This window comes from Trichechus manatus, unplaced genomic scaffold (genome assembly GCF_000243295.1).
Source record: "Trichechus manatus latirostris isolate Lorelei unplaced genomic scaffold, TriManLat1.0 scaffold00041, whole genome shotgun sequence".
NCBI classification, from domain to species: Eukaryota; Metazoa; Chordata; class Mammalia; order Sirenia; family Trichechidae; genus Trichechus; species Trichechus manatus.
The window spans coordinates 5,706,814-5,726,615 of record NW_004443977.1 but is presented as its reverse complement, the minus strand read 5'-3'; the positions used below and the strand labels follow the sequence as shown (position 1 = coordinate 5,726,615).

The 19,802-nt window shown below is 36.6% G+C and overlaps 1 protein-coding gene across 7 annotated transcripts in view; it reads left to right on the top strand.

The window, feature by feature from the left end:
- Positions 1–19,802, top strand: part of BARD1 (BRCA1 associated RING domain 1) — a 94,498-nt gene that overhangs the window by 58,024 nt on the left and 16,672 nt on the right. For all 7 annotated transcript variants that reach the window (XM_023731267.1, XM_023731268.1, XM_004376286.3 and 4 more), the window contains 3 exons: positions 5,921–6,029; positions 13,564–13,696; positions 14,218–14,310. In XM_023731267.1, the coding sequence (XP_023587035.1) occupies positions 5,921–6,029; positions 13,564–13,696; positions 14,218–14,310 (335 nt within the window). The remainder of the gene's footprint in view (positions 1–5,920; positions 6,030–13,563; positions 13,697–14,217; positions 14,311–19,802) is intronic.

Sequence of the window (19,802 nt, the reverse complement as noted above, 5' to 3'; positions counted from 1 at the left end):
AAGGGATGAGACCAGTGGAGTATCTTAGGTGGCCACTCACAGGCTTTTGAGACCCCAGACACTACTCACCAAGGTAGAATGTAGAACATTGTCTTCATAAACTGTGTTATGCCAATTGAGCTAGATGTTCCCCGAGACCATGGTCCCCACAGCCCTCCGCCCAGCAGTTCAGTCCCTCTCTAAATGTTTTTGATATATTAATTCATTTAGTCCTTGCAACAATCCTATAAAGTAGGTGGTAGTATTGTCCCCATTTTTACAGATGAGAAAACAGGCATGAAAAGGTTAAGTCACTTGTCTAAAGTCACACAACTATTGAGTGGCAGAGCTGGAGTTTGAACTGAATCTGATTCCATAATCCCAGCTCTTAACTACTGCTTAAAACCTGGGAGCTGTTCAGGGCTTCTTGTTGCCTTAGGAGAGAGTCCAGCTGTTTAACCTGGCCTACCAGTTCCCACATGATCTGGGCACAGCTTACATCTCCAGGAACACCTTCTTTCCCTGTGCGTTCTTCTTCCCTTTCTTTCCTCTTCTCTTCTCCCCTTGTGTTCTGTCCCCTCCCTATCTTCTCTCTCTTTTTCTTTTTGTTAGTAATTTGCCATGCTATTTCATTTCAATTTCATACAAACTTTTCTCTCTCTGGGAATACTCTTATTCAACCTCTTTACCTCCTTTCCTCTTTGCTCCCTTCAAGTCTGAGAAGTTTTGCCAAATTTCCAAGTCCTTTCTGTGTGCTACCCTCTGCTTTGCCCCACTGAGCTCTGTAAGGACAGAAACTGCCTTTTATCTCATGGGTTCTTCAGTGTCTGAAAGAGTGCCCACTACATTAAAAAGAAAAAAAAGTACTGGTCAAATGAATGAATATTTGCCAAACTAATTTCCAGGTGATGTTTGTAACTTTTCAGTTGTACATATATACACATTTACTTATTCCATGTAGGTTTTTTTTGTGTGTACTTCATGTATGTTTTGTGTGTGTGTGTAATATATATATATATATGTATGGAGCCCTGGTGGTGCAGTGGTTCAGAGCTCATCTGCTAACCCAATGTCAGCAGTTTGAATCCACCAGCTGCTCCTTGGAAACCCTGTGGGGCAGTTCTGCTCTGTCTTGTGGGGTCAGTATGAGTTGGAATCTAATTGATGGCAACGAGTTTTTTTTTTTTTATTAAATATATGTATATCTGTATATGTATATATGAATTAAATAATTATTTCTAGTTCTGATATATGTACATTTTGTATGTGTATATTAATACATATATCCATGTTTATGTAGATGTCTGGCATTCTATATTGTAGCAACGATCCAACAGTTTTTCTTAGTAGCCTTTAGATAGCAAAAAGCAATAACTTATGAACACTTAAATCTTCTGTAAATAAGTTTAAAATCTTGTCATTTCTTCAAAAATTTTATGTGAGTAACATTTTCATAATTATAATTTAAAATTGCAGGTAAAGAAATAGGTCAAGAAGACGTTAGAAAAGAAAAGCTGGTAAAATTTGCTAGTATACTGTGTTGTGGAGGAGAAGGGAAAAAAATTCTGAATGAGAAGGATATCCTTTTGGTCAGTGAGCATGTAAAATTTTTCAATAACTATGAAAAATAAAATTTTCCAGATTCAATATAGATAAAGTATATTATCTGTATATAATCATTTGGAAATCACTGAATTATTAGAGGCTTCCTTTGATAGGGCGTTAAAAAAATTGAACTCTCAGAAATGGTGCATGTAAGAGGTATTAATTTACTCCCAAGTACTACATGTAGATTTAGTAGTTAAAATGTTGAGGTTTTCCTATATTCTGAAAATAGCTTTAATTTTGATGTTGCATTGTCCATATCATTTAATATGTGCCTTCTCTAATGCCCATTGCTTTATGCCTGATTATTTCATCAATTTTGCATCTTTTTCTGAGGTACTCCCTTGTATTTAACTATTTAAGTAATCTTCTTAAGACTTCCTTTTTTTATTTGGCCCCTATCCTTGAGCATGGAGCCCTGGTGGTACAGTGGTTAAGAGCTCAGGCTGCTAACCAAAAGGTCAGCTGTTCAAATCCACCAGCTGCTTCTTGGAAACCCTATGGGGCAGTTCTCCTCTGTCCTGTGGGGTCACTAGAAGTTGGCATTGACGCAGCAGGTTTTGGTTTATCCTTGAGCATACAGTGTTTAGACTTTTCAGCCTTGATAGAAGGCTTCAACCTTGACTGAAAGCATGCTTCTGTCAGTTTCATCCATTTCAGAAATCACCGTGCTCATTCCCTTTACAGGCCCTCCACATTCATCCACCAGAGTCCAGTTTCTAGTCTGGCCTCAAGGCCATTTTGTTTGCCAGTGTGTATTTTTTACCTCCTTTAAAACACATCGCACATCTCACGTCATTATTTATGCTTTGGTTTATACTTTATCAGTTTGATGCTTACTTGTTGAATGAGTATTTGTCCTCAGTAAGATTACAGGCAAGGGCAGTATTTTCTAAATCTTCTATGTCTTTCCAAAGTGCCTAGTTTATGTTAAGACTTCAGGTTAAGTCATGCCAGGAAATAAGTGAACAGTGTGTATTTAAGTACATTTAAAAAAGATCATTCTATAATCTCCCTTGTAACTGATTCTAATAAAATACCAAATTAAAATTATTATTGATGTCTATCTTGAGTCCATAGTGTTGCAGTAAATTTACAAAAAAAAAATTACCCTTCCTATATAGTGGTAGAGAATAACTGATTTATCATTAACTTCAATTAATAATCAATCACATTGATAATCCCTGATGTAAGACAAGTAACTTTCCTCCATGTATTAACTATTTTTAAAAAGAGAAAAATAAATAAATTGTGTGCATTTTAAACTGATTTTTCAATCTATTACTAAGTATCTAAGAAAAGTATTAGTACATTCAAATCATGGAAAAGTTTTATTTTATGACAAGTGATAAAGGGGAAATCTAACATATGCCTCATCTTCTCTTGCTTTGTTTTTTTGTAGGTGCCACATTTAAACTTATGTCTGATTCTAAATTCCAGTGGTCCACGACAAAGCAGAAACAATATAATAGGTTTAACAGACTCCTTCTCCATGATGCATGACTGAGGTTTTACCAATTATCTTTCAGTCTCTAGTATTTGTACTTTGCCATTCTCCAGTTCATTAGCAATACTGGAGGACTGAGAGTTTAGTAAATTGTATATAAGCAGGAGCCACCTGTAATCAGTGGAGAAACCACATGTTTAAAGGCTGTATGAGATAGTAAACACTCTAATATTAATTGGAAATCCTGCTAGTCATTTTATGAAGTAGTTTTTAGAAGATAATAGCATCTTACTGGTTCAGACGATTGTTTTATTAGTTATTTTTAAAGTCCACACTGTAGCTAATATGATTCTTTAAGAAGTACTTTCATCTAACAGTTTTTCATGTTTTCATAAGCCGTTGCCGTGGATTTTATTTGTATTGGTGTAAAACAGGGCTTTGAACTGGTTTGTTCCAGTTTGAACCCCTGCTGAGAATTTGCATTTCCACTAGGATATACTGAATCAGAATCTACATTTCAGCAAGATCCCCAGGTGATTCCTATGTATAACTTCCTGGCAACTTGTTGGAAATGCAAATTCTCAGCAGGAACTTGTTAGAAATGTTGGAAACCCTGGTATAAAATAACTATGCCTTGTCATCCAGTTACAGTGCATTAAAGTATACTTATTATTTCTTTAAGTATAAAATCTAAGTTTGTCTTTGTTAAAACAAAATTTGTGTGTGCAGTGATTTTTTTTTGATGGCATAGTAGTGTGACAGATTTCTTTGCTTATTTTTGTACTTGGTGGTCTAAAGCCTATGATACTGGTTTTTCAACTCATTTCTGTTTTTTGATTGTCATGTTTTTGGCATACGTGTTGTGTAGTTAGTACACGGGCATAATAATGTCAGGGATGAAATTGACACGTATCAAGTATAGTGGATGAGATAAGATACCTTTTGAAATAAGCTAAGAGATTACCTGCTCTAATCATATGAGAATTTGAAAAGATCCAAATCCCAGCATATTGACTTGTGTCATGTTGTAAATCAGAAAACTTAAGTACAGTCGATTGTATTATACCTTGACTGGAGAAATTTTTTCTTGCTGGAGGTAGGTTACTGGACGTGAAAGGGAATATGCTAATGTGTCAGTGTTTATCCAGTACGGCACGAGTTTGATTGGTTTTGAGGTCCAAAGAAGAAAGAGGGATTAAATCTGATAGTCATGAATAGCAGTCATTAGGAAACATTTGCTGTGATTCATCTATTATCCTTTTCTCTGGGCTTCTTTTCTCACTGCCATCAAAACCACTTTCACCAAGATCATTAATGATCTTGTCTCTAAACCTTGTAGATGCTTATGGCCCTCCTGTACGTGACTTCTCTGCAGAATCAAACAGAGTTGACACCTTCTGCCTTCCTTTTCTCCTAATGTTTCACCTTGTTTCCTTCCAGATCTTTTTTTCCTATACATGCAATACAATTTACAAAATTGGTATTGTACCATGTATATCATTTTATATCCTGCTTACACATTGCTTTTTCATGTGAACTTTAACGGCCATTGTATGGATAGACGGTCGTTTTAAAAATCAGAAAAGATTAGAAAAAGAAATATGCTCATTTAAAAAAAAACTTACTGCTGTTATGTGTAGTTTGTTGTTAGGTGCCGTCGAGTCGGCTCTGACTCATGGCGACCCTGTATACAGCAGAACGACACACTGCCTGGTCCTGCGCCATCCTCACAATTGTTGCTGTGTTTGAGCCCAGTGTTGCAGCCACTGTGTCAATAATATAGTAAAATCATGTTTTCAAACCATATGCAAGAAATGGAGAAATTAGTAGACAAGTGTTATATAGTTTTAAAAATTTACTTATCATTGAAAGATTAATGATGGATCCAAAAAAACCTCAAACCCACTGCTGTTGAGTTGATTCCAACTCATAGTGACCCTATAGGACAGAGTAGAACTGCCCTGTAGGGTTTTCAAGGCTGTAAATCTTTACAGAAGCAGATTGCCACATCTGTGTCCCACAGAGTAGTTGGTGGGTTCAAACTGCCAACCTTTCGGTTAGCAGCCAAGTGCATACCCACTGCTCCACCAGGGCTCCTTAATAATGGGCAGTATTATTGAAATGAACAAAGAAAAGGTGACCCTAAGTCATCAGAACCTCTCTGTTTTTGTTTTCTCATTTATAAGATAATGGGGTTGTACCATGATCTCTAAAGTCTTTTCCAGCGTAACGTTCTGTGACTCGTGAATTAGTACATGCTGAGAAGTCTGCATCAAATTGTTCCCTAAGCCTTGCCGGTTTGTGCTATAATGGCCAAGATTATTATAGATTAAATTGTAGGTACAGATTAAAATAAATTTTAAGAGTGTCCTGTTGACTGTTATATTGTTTTTCATGTGATACAGTTTTTCTTCTGGTGGATCCAAATGCTTATGTTGTGAATTTATCTAATTTCTGTATTTGTTTATATGGACTTGTGACCTGTAATAACTACAGTAAATGGTTTTTATTTGAAGTGGAAGGAACCTTACCCATAGTGATTAATGATTATGAAAGCCATATTTTTAAATAAGAATGTTACTACAGAAGAATACAGAGTTGTGAAACAATATATTTAATATATTTTGTAAGTAACAGTATATTCAATTAAAGCTGCTTTATTATGGTTTGGTCTCAAATTAAAATTTCACACCTTTTCATCATTGAATTCAGCAGCTTGTGATTCTTGATCCTTACTGCTTTATGTAGATTCTGAGTTGTTTTTTTTTTTTAGTTAAAATTGCATATTAAAAAAGGCAGTTGAAAAATTGTTCCAGTGGTGCATCCATTTAGTTAAGAATCAAGTCACACATTTTATTTACTTAAACCCATCTGTACTTATTTTACCAGTAACATATTTGGTCTGCGGCCTGTGGATTATACAGACAGTGAAGATATGAAATCGCTATTGCTGCTACCAGAGAAGAATGAATCATCATCAGCTAGCCATTGCTCGGTTGTAAGTATGGATTTAGCCTTGGGACGTTTATGTCTTTCATTGAAATTGGTTATAAAAGTAACGTAATGGAAAAATTTCCAGTTTGCAGATTGCTTTCATTTGCCAAACAATTATTGAGCACTTCCTGTTAATTAGCTGCTGTAGATTCAAAGACACAATAACAACAAGTCTGTCAGCAAACATTTATTGAGCCCCTTATATATTTTAGGCAACATTCTAGCAACACAGTGTCACAGATACAGCAATTAATATGACTGATAGAACTCTTATTCTCAAGGAGCTTACATTCTAGTGAGAGATAGGAAAGAGACAAACTGTAAATATGTAAAGTAACATATGTAAAAGAATTTCAGAGAGTGATTTGAAGAGATTTTGTACAGTGTAATTGGGTGGGAATAGAAGGCTCCTGAAGGGACACCGCTTAGCTAGGGTTGTTGCGGGAGGGCCTTTAAAGACCTGATATTTGAGTCAAAACCTGAATGATGAGGGGGAGGTAGCTATGTTACTATCTGGAGGACAGGCATTCGAAGCAGAAGGAATGCCAAGTGTATAGGCCCTTCAGTGGAAGAGCTTGGCTTGTTTTAAGGTTAGAAAGAAGTTGCTATTGCTGGAGACTAGTGAGTATGTAAGAGCACTGGAAAACCATTGGAAGAATTGCAAGGGAATGATGTGATTTGATTTATGCTTTAGAAAGTTTACCCTGGCTGCTTTGTAAAAGATGACCTGTGGGATGGGGGGCAAGAGAGGAAACAAGTAGACCACCTAGGGCTGTCATTGTGACAGGAAACAGATTCCGTGATGACCTGGAATAGGGTAACAGTGGTGAGATTATGAGAAGTAACTAGTATATATTTTTGTGTTAATACGAACAAGGCTTTCTGATGGATTATTGTCTTAGGCTGGGTTCTCTAGAGAAGCAAAACCAGTATGTATAGATATATATAGAGAGAGAGATTATATCAAGGAAACAGCTCACGTGATTGTAGAGGCTAGAACGTCCCAAGTCCGCAAGTCCGGGGATCAGGGTAGAGGCCTCTCCCAAGTCACACAGCTGCAGAGGCTGGGAGCCTAAGATCGGAAGGTCGGAGAGCAGGGCTTCCACTCACAAGCTGTGCAGATTGATGAATCCCAGGTTCGGCAGATAAGCTGACAGCTGAAGTCCCAAGAACGGGAGATGAGACGACAGGTAGCAGCCGCAGGATCCAGAGAGAGCAAAAAGCCAGAACGTCTGCTTGGCTACTCACAGTATATTCAGTCATGGGAGTGATTACATTAAAACACGGAGAATCATGGCCGCCAAGTTGACACACAGTCTTAACCATCGCAATTGTATATGAGGTGTAGTGGAAGAGTAGAATAAGTATGACTAATAATGGCGTAGGTGGTGGAGCCAGTTGCTACTGCAGGGATGGAATTAATAGTTCTGTTTGCCAATTTTATACATATTAGGCATCATTTGGAGATGTTGCATATGTGGTTGGTTATATGGCCTGGAGCTTATTAGGAGGAAGGTACAAGCTAGAGATAAAAGCAGAAGGAGTTTCTATTCCTTAGGAGTCCCACAGGTTAGTGGGAAATACAGATATAAAAAACTTTTACTGTACATTATAATAAATTTAAAATAGAGGCCATAAAAATGCAGTAGAAGCATATAGAAGGGAGAAGCTGACTTCAGTAGGGATTAGGGAGAGCCTCATAGCAAAAGTGACAGAGTAGGTGATCTAAGTCTTTAAGGGTAAAAGCTTAGCAGGGAATCTAATAGAATGCTTTTGGCTGCAAATAAGAGAAAACCTTTATTAAATGCTTAAAGAATTTATTTTCTTGTGTAATAGCTAATCTCAATGTAGGATAACTCTGCATTTAGTTAATTCAGCAGTTAGTGGCTGCATCAAGGACCCAAATCCTTTCTATCTTTCTGCTTTGCCGTCCGCAGTGTGACAGCTTTGTCCTCACTAATCTCTCCTCATGGTTAGGATGATTGCCACAATTCCAAATGTGACTGTGCCCAGCTGAAAAATAGGGACGAGAGCCATTTTCAAAAACCTTCCAGTAGACTTCCCCTTACATCTTATCGGTCAGAACTGGGTCACATGATTGGTTTTGCCATCAAGTTGGGGATAGGGTCAGTCCTTGAAGGATGGGTACCTGAACAAAATCGGGATTCTTTTAGTATGGAGGAAATGAGGACTGGACTTGAGTGGACAGCCATTACCTACTGCAACCATGTATAAAGGTAGAGATGGCATTCTTAATCTAGGGAACAGCTGTTCGGCGACAAGAAGGCATAAAGGACCTTAGAAATTTGAGAAATTGTAGAGTTTGTTGGGAGAGGAGCAGAAGATACGTTAAAGAAGAATTGAGGCTAAAGGGCTGGGTTGGGATTAGATTGTGACAGGCCTTGAATTTGCTGATAAGGAGTTTGGACTTTATTTCTCTAGTTATTGGGGTACCCCCAGAGTGTTTTTAAATGGAATGAGACTGTGTAGAGGGTAGTTAAAAGTGGAAGACACCAAAGGCTAGTTAGTTAGGAGGTGGTTGTAATAAGAGTCCAGGTGAGAAATGGTGGAGACTGGAAGTACACACAGTGATAGTGATGTGCAGATGGAGGGTAAGAAAAAGGATTTTAGAGGTTAGGTGGTAGACTCATGTATCTTGTTACTAACTGCTCAGATGGAGGAACATGAGAGCAAGGAATAAGTTGATACCTGGGACCGTTCAGAGGTAACTTCTTTACTAGTAAAGGCAGTGTAGTAGTGATTCCATTGTTTAAGATGAAGAGGTAGCATAAAGTATTTACAGTTTGATGTGGTCATAGATGTTGTCATGGGCTACTTATCTTAATAGTTTGAAAATCCTTTGTCTTCTGCTCTAGACTTCAGCCTTGTAAGTGTGCCCCTAACTATAGTTTTGGTAATGAACTGGGAACAAACCTAGAAATCAGCAGTTCCATTTCCTCCTTTTGCAGCTGAGAAAACCAAGACCTGGGGAGGTTGTGATTTGCCCAGGGTTAGGTTAACCAATCATAAAAAGTTGAGTGGACTAGTTAGAACTCAAATTTGTTAAATCTTAGGTCTGTGCTCATTCAGTCTCACCATACATAGCGACTCTAAATCAATGCTTATTTTATTCATTTGAACTTGAACTCTCCTGGCAGAGCATGGCATAACTGAGTTTATCATTTGCCAGTGTTCCTTTTATTTAAAAGCTGGAAAAGGATTATTTTAAATGTTTCAAAAATAAAGATTTTTTTAATGGTATTCTTGGAGTCTGAAGATGGCAGTGCCCTTCAGAAAAGAGCAAAGTGCTTATCCTCTTTTCAGTTCTACCTCCCAGCTACCTTTGTGTTTTTATAACATTTAAGAAACTGTACTTTTTGCATGTTACAGGGACCTGGCCTGTGGTATCATTTTTTACTCTCTTAATAGTATATACTTACCTAAGGAAGAAGACTAATGAATGACATCAAGTCCTTCTGAATTGAAAGAGTAGTTTCTTTATGTGCAATACTTAAAATGGAAGGTCTGGAATCGGCCTTCTTCCACCTGCTGCCAAACTCCCATGCACTCACTTTTTTCCAGACAAATGAGCCACCTTGCTGTTTCTTGAATCCCTCAAACATGCTCACAGCTCAAGGCCTTTGTACCAGCTGTTTTCTTTATCAGGAATAAATGTAAGAAGTCAGATGCCATGTGGCATGCTTCCTTCCTTCACATCTTGCTGCAGTGGCATCTTATCCAAGAGGTCTTTGTACCATCATATATTAAATAGCCATCTCCAAGAATTCTTATCTCCCTTGCCTTACTTTACTTTTACCATAGCACTGATCATCTTGTATAATGTATTTTATTTTATTCTCTTTTTCCTCCCAGCTGGAATATAAACTCTGTGAGAGCAAACTTGACTGTTATTTACTGTAGCCTCAGCACCTAGAACAGTGTCTGGCTTAGAGTGTGTAGTCAATAAGTGTATGCTGATGCATGAATGAGGACTGCAGTCCCATTATGATATATTTTTATGCTGGAAACAAGCATAAGTGTTGGGTTGCAGAGGCTGAAATCCTTCAAATCAGTGATTGCCAAGCCATTCTGAGGAGCTGCTCTAGGGAGCGTCATGCACAAGGGAAGGAGTAATAAGTGGGTAGGGTTTGAATTTCTCTGCCCCTATTTGAATTTTTTTTTTTACATTTCAAGTAAAGGTCACTGATGCTTGGAAAGCACTACTATAAATTTGAGAAGCGAGCTTTCTGAAAGTTTGTCGTTGTTATTAGGTGCTGTTGAGTTGGTTCTGGCTCATAGCGACCCTACATACAACAGAACGAAACACTGCCCAGTCCTGCGCCATCCTCACATTGTTGCTATGTTTGAGCCCCATGTGGCAGCCACTGTGTCATTCCATCTTGTTGAAGGTCTTCCTTTTTCTCGCTGACCTTCTCTGCTTACCAAGCACGATGTCCTGCTTCAGGGGCTGATCCCTCCTGATAACATGTCCAAAGTATGTGAGACGAAGTCTCTGCATCCTTGCTTTTAAGGAGCATTCTGGCTGTATTTCTTCCAAGACAGATTTCTTTGTTCTTCTGATGGTCAATGGTATGTATATTCAGTATTCTTCACCTACACCATAATTCAGATACATCAGTTCTTCTTTGGTCTTCCAAAGAAACTTAAAAGATGCTGTGTTCGTTTTAGGACATCTTTGACTGTGATCCCTTTTGAGCAGGTTATCTTTTTTATTGTTTCCAGAATTTTTTTTAAACTATTTTTATTTGGTAAACTCATTAAGAATAACTAGTAATTTTATTTAAGAAAAAGTTCTATATAGATTAGAGTTTGTTTAATGCCAATGTACATAACACCTAACCTTTCTTTCTAGAGTAGAATGTTGAACTCTTGGATGTTTTTTTGAACTTCTTTTGAGCCTCATGATTCTGAGACCTCTGTTTATTCAAATCGAATGCTATTCCATTGCCCTCACCCCAAATCAGACATGTGGCTTTGGCAGCTGTTTGCTTTGTTTTATTATAGCATTCCTTAATTATGAGAAATTAGTCCCAGTTTCTATTCTTTTGAAATTAAAAAAAAAAACTGTGATAGGAAAATGCTTGACCCACTTTTCTGCTTTCCTTGTGTTGGTGGAAATAGTATCATAGGCTGTACTTAGAATTGTTGTTTTCACTCTTGTATTTTGTGTAGAGAACTAATTTATAGTTAAAGTGTAGTTATATAAATTGAGAAGTAATATCTTCCATTTAGAGTTATTTTTATGGCACTTGTCAGTGTAACTGACAAGGATTTTAAAAATACTGTTTTTTAGTATTATATAGTAATTGAATGATCCATTAAGGTACACTGAACTGTTTTCATGTTACAGAGTGTTTACAGAGTTTATGTTAGATATGGTTCCATCATCTTATAATTTAGTGAATAGGAAAGATACAGATACAGAAATGTGATGTAAATATGTAGCATACCCAGTAAAACCTTTGTTATTTGAATCTTGGGGGGAATAAGTAATTCAGGTAGCTGAACTTTTTAAATGCTGGAATATTATCACATAATTTTTTTGTATGGAATTCTTTCAAAAATGTCTGATATACTTCCCTAGTATACAAGTGAATGAATTATACTAGTGTCCTATACAAGTGAATGAATTGTACTACTATATTAGTATAGTATACTAGTGAGTGAATTATTGTGATTGGTCTGTTTATAGATGTTGCCTGACTCCCAGTTCAATTTTAGTTTCTAAATTTCTCTTGGCTGCTGTTATAACCAGTATCCCCTTGAATCTTTCACGTCTCATCTCTGCATTTGATGCTACCCATTGTTGCCTTCCCTTTATTTTTCTCTGTTTTGTCTCCTGTAAGTTTAAGTCTGGATATTAAAGTAAAAAATTAGTCTTTCTTAGAGCATTTCTTTCCTTCCCATGAGAGATGCATTGAGTTACTACTGTTTGTGGATCTGATCTCCTGACTTTCGAATTCTCTTGTGTGTTTTTATTATTTCTTGGTTTTGAGGGTGTAGGGTGAAAGAATCTACCTAAAGAATTTGGTCTTTGTGCCTGTTTCTGGGAGGCAGCCTTGAAACCCTTAGAATTTCCTGAGTGACTGGAATATTTTTGTTATTCATGGAGGGTACTAGACAGGCTGGCCATGGGATATCAGCCAGACTCCAGACCTCAGGGGAGTGAAGGGTGGGCTGGAGATTGAATTCAGTCTTGTGACCAGTGATTCTATCAACCATGCCTATGCCATGAAACCTCAATAAAAACTTTGGACACTGAAGCTCAGTTGAACTTTCTGGTTGATGATAGATAACAGTGCTCCCAGAGGGTAATGCATGCCTGGGGACATGGAAGCTCCCTGTTAGGGATCCTCCCAGACCTTGTCCTATGACTCACTTCTTTTGTGTCCTCTTTACTATAGTAAAACTATAATTGTAAGTATAACGCTTTCCTGAGTTCTCTAAGTCATTCTAGCAAATTATTAAACATAAGGGGATAGAGGGAACCCCTAAATTTTTAGCCAGCAGGTTAGAAGCACAGGTGTCCTGGGGACCGCTGAACTTGTACTGGTATCTTGTGGGAGTAGTAATTGTTGTTAATTGCCATCAAGTCGATTCCGACTCATGGTGACCCTGAATGTGTAGAGTAGAACTGCTTCATAGGCTTTTCAAGGCTGTGACCTCCTGGAAGCAGATCACCAGATCTTTCTTCCAAGATGCCTCTTGGTGGGTATGAACTACCAACCTTTCAACTAGTAGATGGGTGCTTAACCGTTTTTGCCGCCCAGGGCTTCCACTGAGGGAGTGGGAGGAACCCCTGAATTTGTAGTCAGTTGGGCAGAAGTGTGGTTGGCCTGGGAACCCTTAAACTTGTAGCTGGTATCTGAAATCTTGGGCAGGTTTGGCAATCTGAAGGACTGTGCCCTTTAACCCTGTGAGATCTGAACTAGCTCTGGAGGGTTAGGGTCAGAAGAAGAGCAACTGCATTACAGTTAGTGTCAGAATAGAATTGAAGTGATATTTAGAGAGGGGTAACTGCTTTGATGTTAAAAAATATGTTTTCTATCTTTGGGTCACCATTGTTCTAGAAGCCTTAAGTGTTCTAAGACTGATTTTTCTTCACTAAGATAATCTTAGTTTAAACTAAACTGACCAAGTTGAAGGTAATTCCATTGGAATAAGTTAGCAGCGTGGTGTTAGGAAATTGATAATTTGAATATTTTGGATTACTTGAAACAAAACAGAAAAAAAAGGCTTACTGGTGACTGCATGAAGACGTAAAACTCTAGAGAGATCCAAATTAGTATCAAGGAAGCAAGATGTCCTGTGTATAGAGGGCTATCACAGATAATGTTACTTACTGGGGGAAAATAAAGAAATAGAAAAATAATTCATCAATGGAAATTTTTGGAAATTACTAAATAGAATAAGCTAAGTAATGACATTCAAGCTTGTATCAAGTGAAAGTCAGTTTAATGCTTTTCTCTAGTCTTTAAATGTTTGTAACACTCTGGCTTTTCCTTTTTCATGAACAGATGAACACTGGTCAACGTAGTGATAGGCCACTTGTTCTTATAGGCAGTGGCCTTTCCTCAGAACAACAGAAAATGCTCAGTGAGCTTGCAGCAATTCTTAAGGCAAAAAAATGTGCTGAGTTTGATAGTACAGGTGAGGATTTTGACTTTTTAAGTACATAACTCCTTTTAGAGAACTCACTTTGATAATGTGTATGTGTTTTAGCTATTGGAATATGCAATAAATTTAAATTGTACAATTATAAATTACTTATAGGTTTAATGTAGTTAGGAAATTAAAAGTTTAAAGCTTTACACATGTTTTAGGACAGAATGATATGTCAGAAGAGCAAATTTATATGTTTGCTGATGACAAATAAATTATGCATTGCTGTAATTCCTTAGTTACAATTGAAAACTTAAGGAAAAAATTGTGTTTAATAATATGGCTTTAAAATTTATGGTTTATGATCTGACTTTTCATATTGGTGGCCAAGTGAGAGAATGATGCTAAATAAAAGAATTCTTGTGCTTAAGTGTAAAAATTGATGCCTTTGAAGTAAATTCAGGTATTAGTTTGTAAGATATAGTCTGACTAGTTATAAAGAGCAGGCTAATTGAAGAATCGTTTTGGTTTACATCTCTGTTTTCCTTACTGCTTTTTTTGTATTCTAGTAACTCATGTCATTGTTCCTGGTGACACAATTCAAAGTACCCTGAAATGTATGCTTGGGATTCTCAATGGATGCTGGATCCTAAAATTTGAATGTAAGTATTTGGATTTGGGAGAATTACAAAATAAATTAAGTAGGCTAATTTCATTTCTTATAGTGCATTGCTGCCAATAATTATTTAAAGAACTTAATGCTAATTTTTCTTCCCTCTGGTTGGTCAGTGTGTTTTGAAAAGCTTCATATTAATGGTATCATTTAGATGTTCTTGGTAAATGTATGCAAATATGTTCTGGTTTTAAAAGGTTTTTCCTACTATGCCAACTATTTTAATAAAGAGTAAAAGGATTTATATAGTAGACTTTTAAGCCTAAGTAATCTATATTTCTGTTATATGAGGTACCCCCCAAAAAACCAAACTGGTTGCCTTCGAGTCACTTCCATCTTATAGTGACCCTGTAGGACAGAGTAGAACTGCCCCACAAGGCATCCAAGGCTATAATCTATACGGAAACAGACTGCCACATACTTCTTGCACGGAGCAGCTGGTAGGTTCAAACTGCCAGCCTTTCGGTTAGCAGCTGAGCACTTAACTACTGCATCACCAGAGCTGCTTTATATGATATATTTAACTTCTTAATAAACACTTGTTTTAAATATACTGCAGGGTAGGTATATGAAATAGAAGTAGTTTTTCTTTCAATGGTTTTTTAAAAATTTACCTGTATAACACTCTTGCTTTCTTAGCTAATCCAGTATATTTTAGTAAATTGTTGGGATATTTAGACTGCCTTGTACTACCTGATTTGGGGTGACTACACATGCTGTTATCTAAACCGCTACTGGAAATCTTCCCCCATTACCCCCTTCTTCTCAGGAGTCAGACACCACCACCACCTTCAGAACTACCTGTCACCTTTCAAGCTCCCTAGCTTCACCTTTCCTACCATCACTTGTTTGCCTTTCTTCACCTTGGATTCACTTTTTCTAGAATTTAAAGCAAAATAAGAAAGCTCATACAGGGTTATTCTCTACTCCTCAGTAGCTAAAGGATCTACTTCTGACAGGATGGCTAAAATAGGACATTGAAGTGGCCATTTTTGTTAACTACCGTGTTTTTACACAGATAACGCACGCCTTCTGCATTTGTTTGATGGCTGTGCCCACCCCCTACGAGATATTTTCATAAGCACGCTATGCTAATTTTTTTTACAGCAATGTGTAGAAAGGGATTGTCATGGCAGCGCTTCTGAGGGTGTCTTATGGGAGGAGGGCATGGCTGTCAAACAAACGCAGAAGGCAAGTGTTATTTGCATGAAATACAGTAATTCTTTAGAAAAGAATAGTGGCTATAAAGGGGTAACGTGAGGGAGTCTTGTGATGATATAATGGAGTATCTTGATTATGGTTACATAAAGCTGCATACGTGATAAAATTTCTTGCCTTTAATCTACACACACTCACGCCCACACACAACACAAGTGCTCGTATAACTGGTGAAATCTGAATACGTCCCATAAATTGTACGAATGTCACTTTCTTGGCTTTCATATTGTGCTATAGTTGTGTGAGATGTTAACATTGGGAGAGACTGGTGGAAGGTGCACAGAACTTCCCTGTACATTTCTTTACAATCCCCTGCCAATCTATAATTACTTAAAAAAAAAAGTTGCAAAAAAAGAATAGTGGGTATTTTTAATGAAACTTGCTTTTCAAGAAGCAAATGATGGATTAGAATTAGTTTTTATAAACTTTGTTTTATGGCTTTGTGCTTTGAAGGTTTTATGGTAGAAATGCTTGATTTATCAAGATCTTAAATTATTAATTTAATCTGTAGTGTGAAGTTGATTTAGTTTCTAAAACAGTTCCTTTCCAGCAGTTGATATTCGTGTCCTGTTTAAATGCAGCTACCACTTTTTTCTTGTGAGGCTAATCCCCGCTGATAATGTTTGATCCTGCTAAGTGACTATGACTAGCAATGCCATGGCACCTCTTCTCATCAACCTCTGTTTTTTCTCCTTGTGCTTAGACCAAAGCTGCTCTTATTTATTTATAGTTTTGATTTTATTTATTTATGTTGTTGTTGTTGAGAATGTACACAGCAAAACATACACCAATTCAACAGTTTCTACGTGTACAATTCAGTGACATTAATTCTTCTAGTTGCGCATCCATTCTCACCCTCTTTTTCTGAGTTATTCCTCCTTCATTAACATAAACTCACTGCTCTGTAAGGTTCCTACCTAATATTTCGAGTTGCTGTTGTCTATTTGATCCCATATGGATAGTTGTTAAAAGAACATAATGCTCAAGACAGGCGTTTTTTTTACCAGTTAAGCTAAACTATTGTTTGGTTTTTTAAAAGACTTCATTAATCTCTGTTATTGGTCCTTCCCAGTCATTACCAGTTTCAGAAGTATGATTAGCAATTAGACTGATTGGCCATTTACGTAGAAAAAAAAGTTTTTCGCTGTGTCTCACTCACCTATTTTTGTACCTTCTTTTCCTTTTAAATCTGTGGCACATCTTACGAGCCTTGATGTTAAAATTCATTTAAAATGGTTCCGTGATTGTAGATGCTTTTGTACTGAACCTTCACTAGAAACCTTGCAAGTGGTTATAGGAAAGAAAAGATCTTCATAATAATAAGGTCTCGGTAATAAAGAAGCTATGTGAAATATTGAATGTTAAGGCATTTACCATTTAACTTTGAATCTAATTCTTGTGAATATGCTGAACTTGCACTTGGTTACATGTACAGGCTACATCATTCATTTCCATAAAATTTGCCTTCTTTAAGAAATGAACGTTTTGTCACTTTAATGGCTTGGCCATGCCATTTTTATAGAATCATTGATGGACTCAAGCTGACTTAATAGTGTGCTATTTGGTGATTCTCACAGTGGTGAATAACATACTCTCAAAGGTTCTTTTAGGATAAAGGATGGATGGAATCTCTTATTGAAGTTCATATCCCCATGTTTTCTAATACAGAGTCCCAAGAGAAATAGGTTCAAGGTTTGGAACAATTACTTTAAATAGTTATTGGGGTTTATAAAAGAAAGAAAAACCCCTCAAATAACTTCTTCCCTAATATGTATTTTTCACAGTTTTCTATGTTTTTCTCAGTGTCAGGCGTCTCAGTTTGATTTTAAAAATGTTTCAGAGCTATTCAAAAACTATCTGAAACACATCTATATTAAAGAAAGATGAGGTAGACCAAAGCTTTCAAAATTAGTTGTAAAGATTTATGAATTATTAAAAGTAGGTCTTGTGTTTGAGGATATTATTTGCTGGTAGACAAAGCCTGAACTGGGTTACCTATACAGAAACTCTAATATTAACTTTTCATACAATTTTCCAGAAAAAAGGGATTTTCAGTAGGACATTACATCTTAAATTTTTCTGTAATTGTGTAGGATAATTGACTCATTTAAACAAATTAACAATAAGAATTTGGATCCTTTGGCTCCAAAATTTTCTGTTTAAAAATCTTTTGTCTTGGTTAAAGCCTCTTTTTCCTACATTAAATATGTACAGTATCTTACATAGTTAATGGGCTGAGCCTGTGTAGATTTTGAGAACAGGCTGTAATTATACTATCATATCAGTCATTGTTTCTCACCATATTTATCTTTCAGATATTTTATAAGGTGATATTTTGTCTTACAGATATTTTATAGAAATGCAAGCTACAGATAGGAAAAGTTCCCTCTTCTAGGTCAAGTCTGTGGCTGAGATTCATTTTAGTTCTAGCTTTTGGTGCCAGTGCCTCACAGATGGCTAATAACCACCCTCCTACAAGGGTGAATTTTGGTAATTAAAGGAGTGACTAGGTTGGAGGAATAGAAGATATATAATAAATAATTTTAGCCATCTCCGAGAGAGAATATGGATAAGGTAAAATTGCATCTAAAGATGCAAAGTAGCCTTCAAAAAAATAAAACATGTTTTATTGATCTGTTCTTTTAGTATCCTGCTTTCGGAATTTCCTTTAGCCTAACCTCTTTTTTCAGTTTAATACTGCCTTCTCATTTCTTATCTCTTGTGGAAGTTTTATAAGTCCTCAGCACCTAGGGGAATTGCTGGGGTAATGTGTCAGACATTTTACTTCGGACTTGGCTCAGTGAGGTGGGGAAGGTGCAGTAGGGTGTTTTTGTTTTGTTTTGATTTCAGTTGAGCAGGGATCGATCTAAAGATTCTCTAAGAACAAAAATAAACCAGCATACTTTGATCTTCTGGTCCCACTTCTGAGAATTACCCTAAGCAAGTAATACAGAGGAAGTAAACTATTTGCAGTACTATTTCTAATAGGAAGTAGGGGAGTATGCTGAATATGAGAGGAATAAGAAAATTTTGGAAGTCTTTAAGAGACTCTCTGAAAAAATGCATATACTTAGAGGATAAATACTAAGACTAAAGTATTACGGAAAAATCAAGATTACTTAAAATTTAAAAAAAAAATCATAAAACAGTTATATCTTCACTTTCATCACACAAAGTGTGTGAATTCGTACAGCAAAGAAAGAAAACAGTGGTAGATTTGTAGGTTACCGAAGAGGCCTGCTTCTCTGTATATGGCAGTTTTAGAAACAATGTTTGCCTATAAGATCAAATTCAAGAGACAGGAAATTCTGTGGCCTTCTGGGGAGGGATAATCGTTCCCCCTTTAGACATTTAACAACAGTCCATTATGAAACTTTAGTCCAGCTTCATTGTGTTCGCTAATCATTTGTGTGTGGCTATGAATTCAAGAAAGCCTATTTTTTCTGCTTCCTCTCATTTTTATGATCCTTTTTTCCTTCTGGAAGTAAGAAAAGTGACTACGCTTAATATAAATTCACAGACATCATCAGTGGTTCATACAGCTCAAAAATGAAAATATACATCCATTGATATATATGCTTTTATGAGTTAGGAGGCAAGAGTGGTTACTCACGATTTAGAATAAAGGAACACCTTTCTGAATAGGAAAAACTTCCTTTTAAAAAAATACTGTAGCCCCAGAGTTCATAAGCTGCATTAGTATGCAGTCTGGGCTTTGTTCAGGTAGCCAGAGCTACCTTAATGACTTTGAGTTAAGAAGTACTTTGGGAATTGCGCTGCTTACCTATAAAAAAGTAATAGGATCAGGGCAAAAGGAAAGCTTCATGAAATGGTAGATAAGATCAAGAATACGTCTGGGCTAAAAGAATCTCTCAGTTTTAATAAGATAAGTAGTTCATACCTATATTTCTGCAAAATGAAAGCTTCAGTCAAAATTTAAAATATAGAAAATGTGAAAAGTAAGAAAGATGAAATAAAGCATAAGTTTTTATAAAGATAGTGGCTTGACACACTTTAAAGGATATATCATTTTGGCATATACAGAATTTATGTTTACGTAAATAACTTATTCATGTTAAATAATTTTAGTTTGGAAATTATTTGCAAAGACAGCTTACAAGAATGTGGTTATGTAGTTGCTTTTTATTTCATCAAAAGGCAGAATAAACAACTTGTACAAGGAAAGGTCATGGAAGCCCCATAGACACATCCAAACTCCCTGAGGGACTGAATTGCTGGGCAGAGGGCTGTGGGGACCATGGT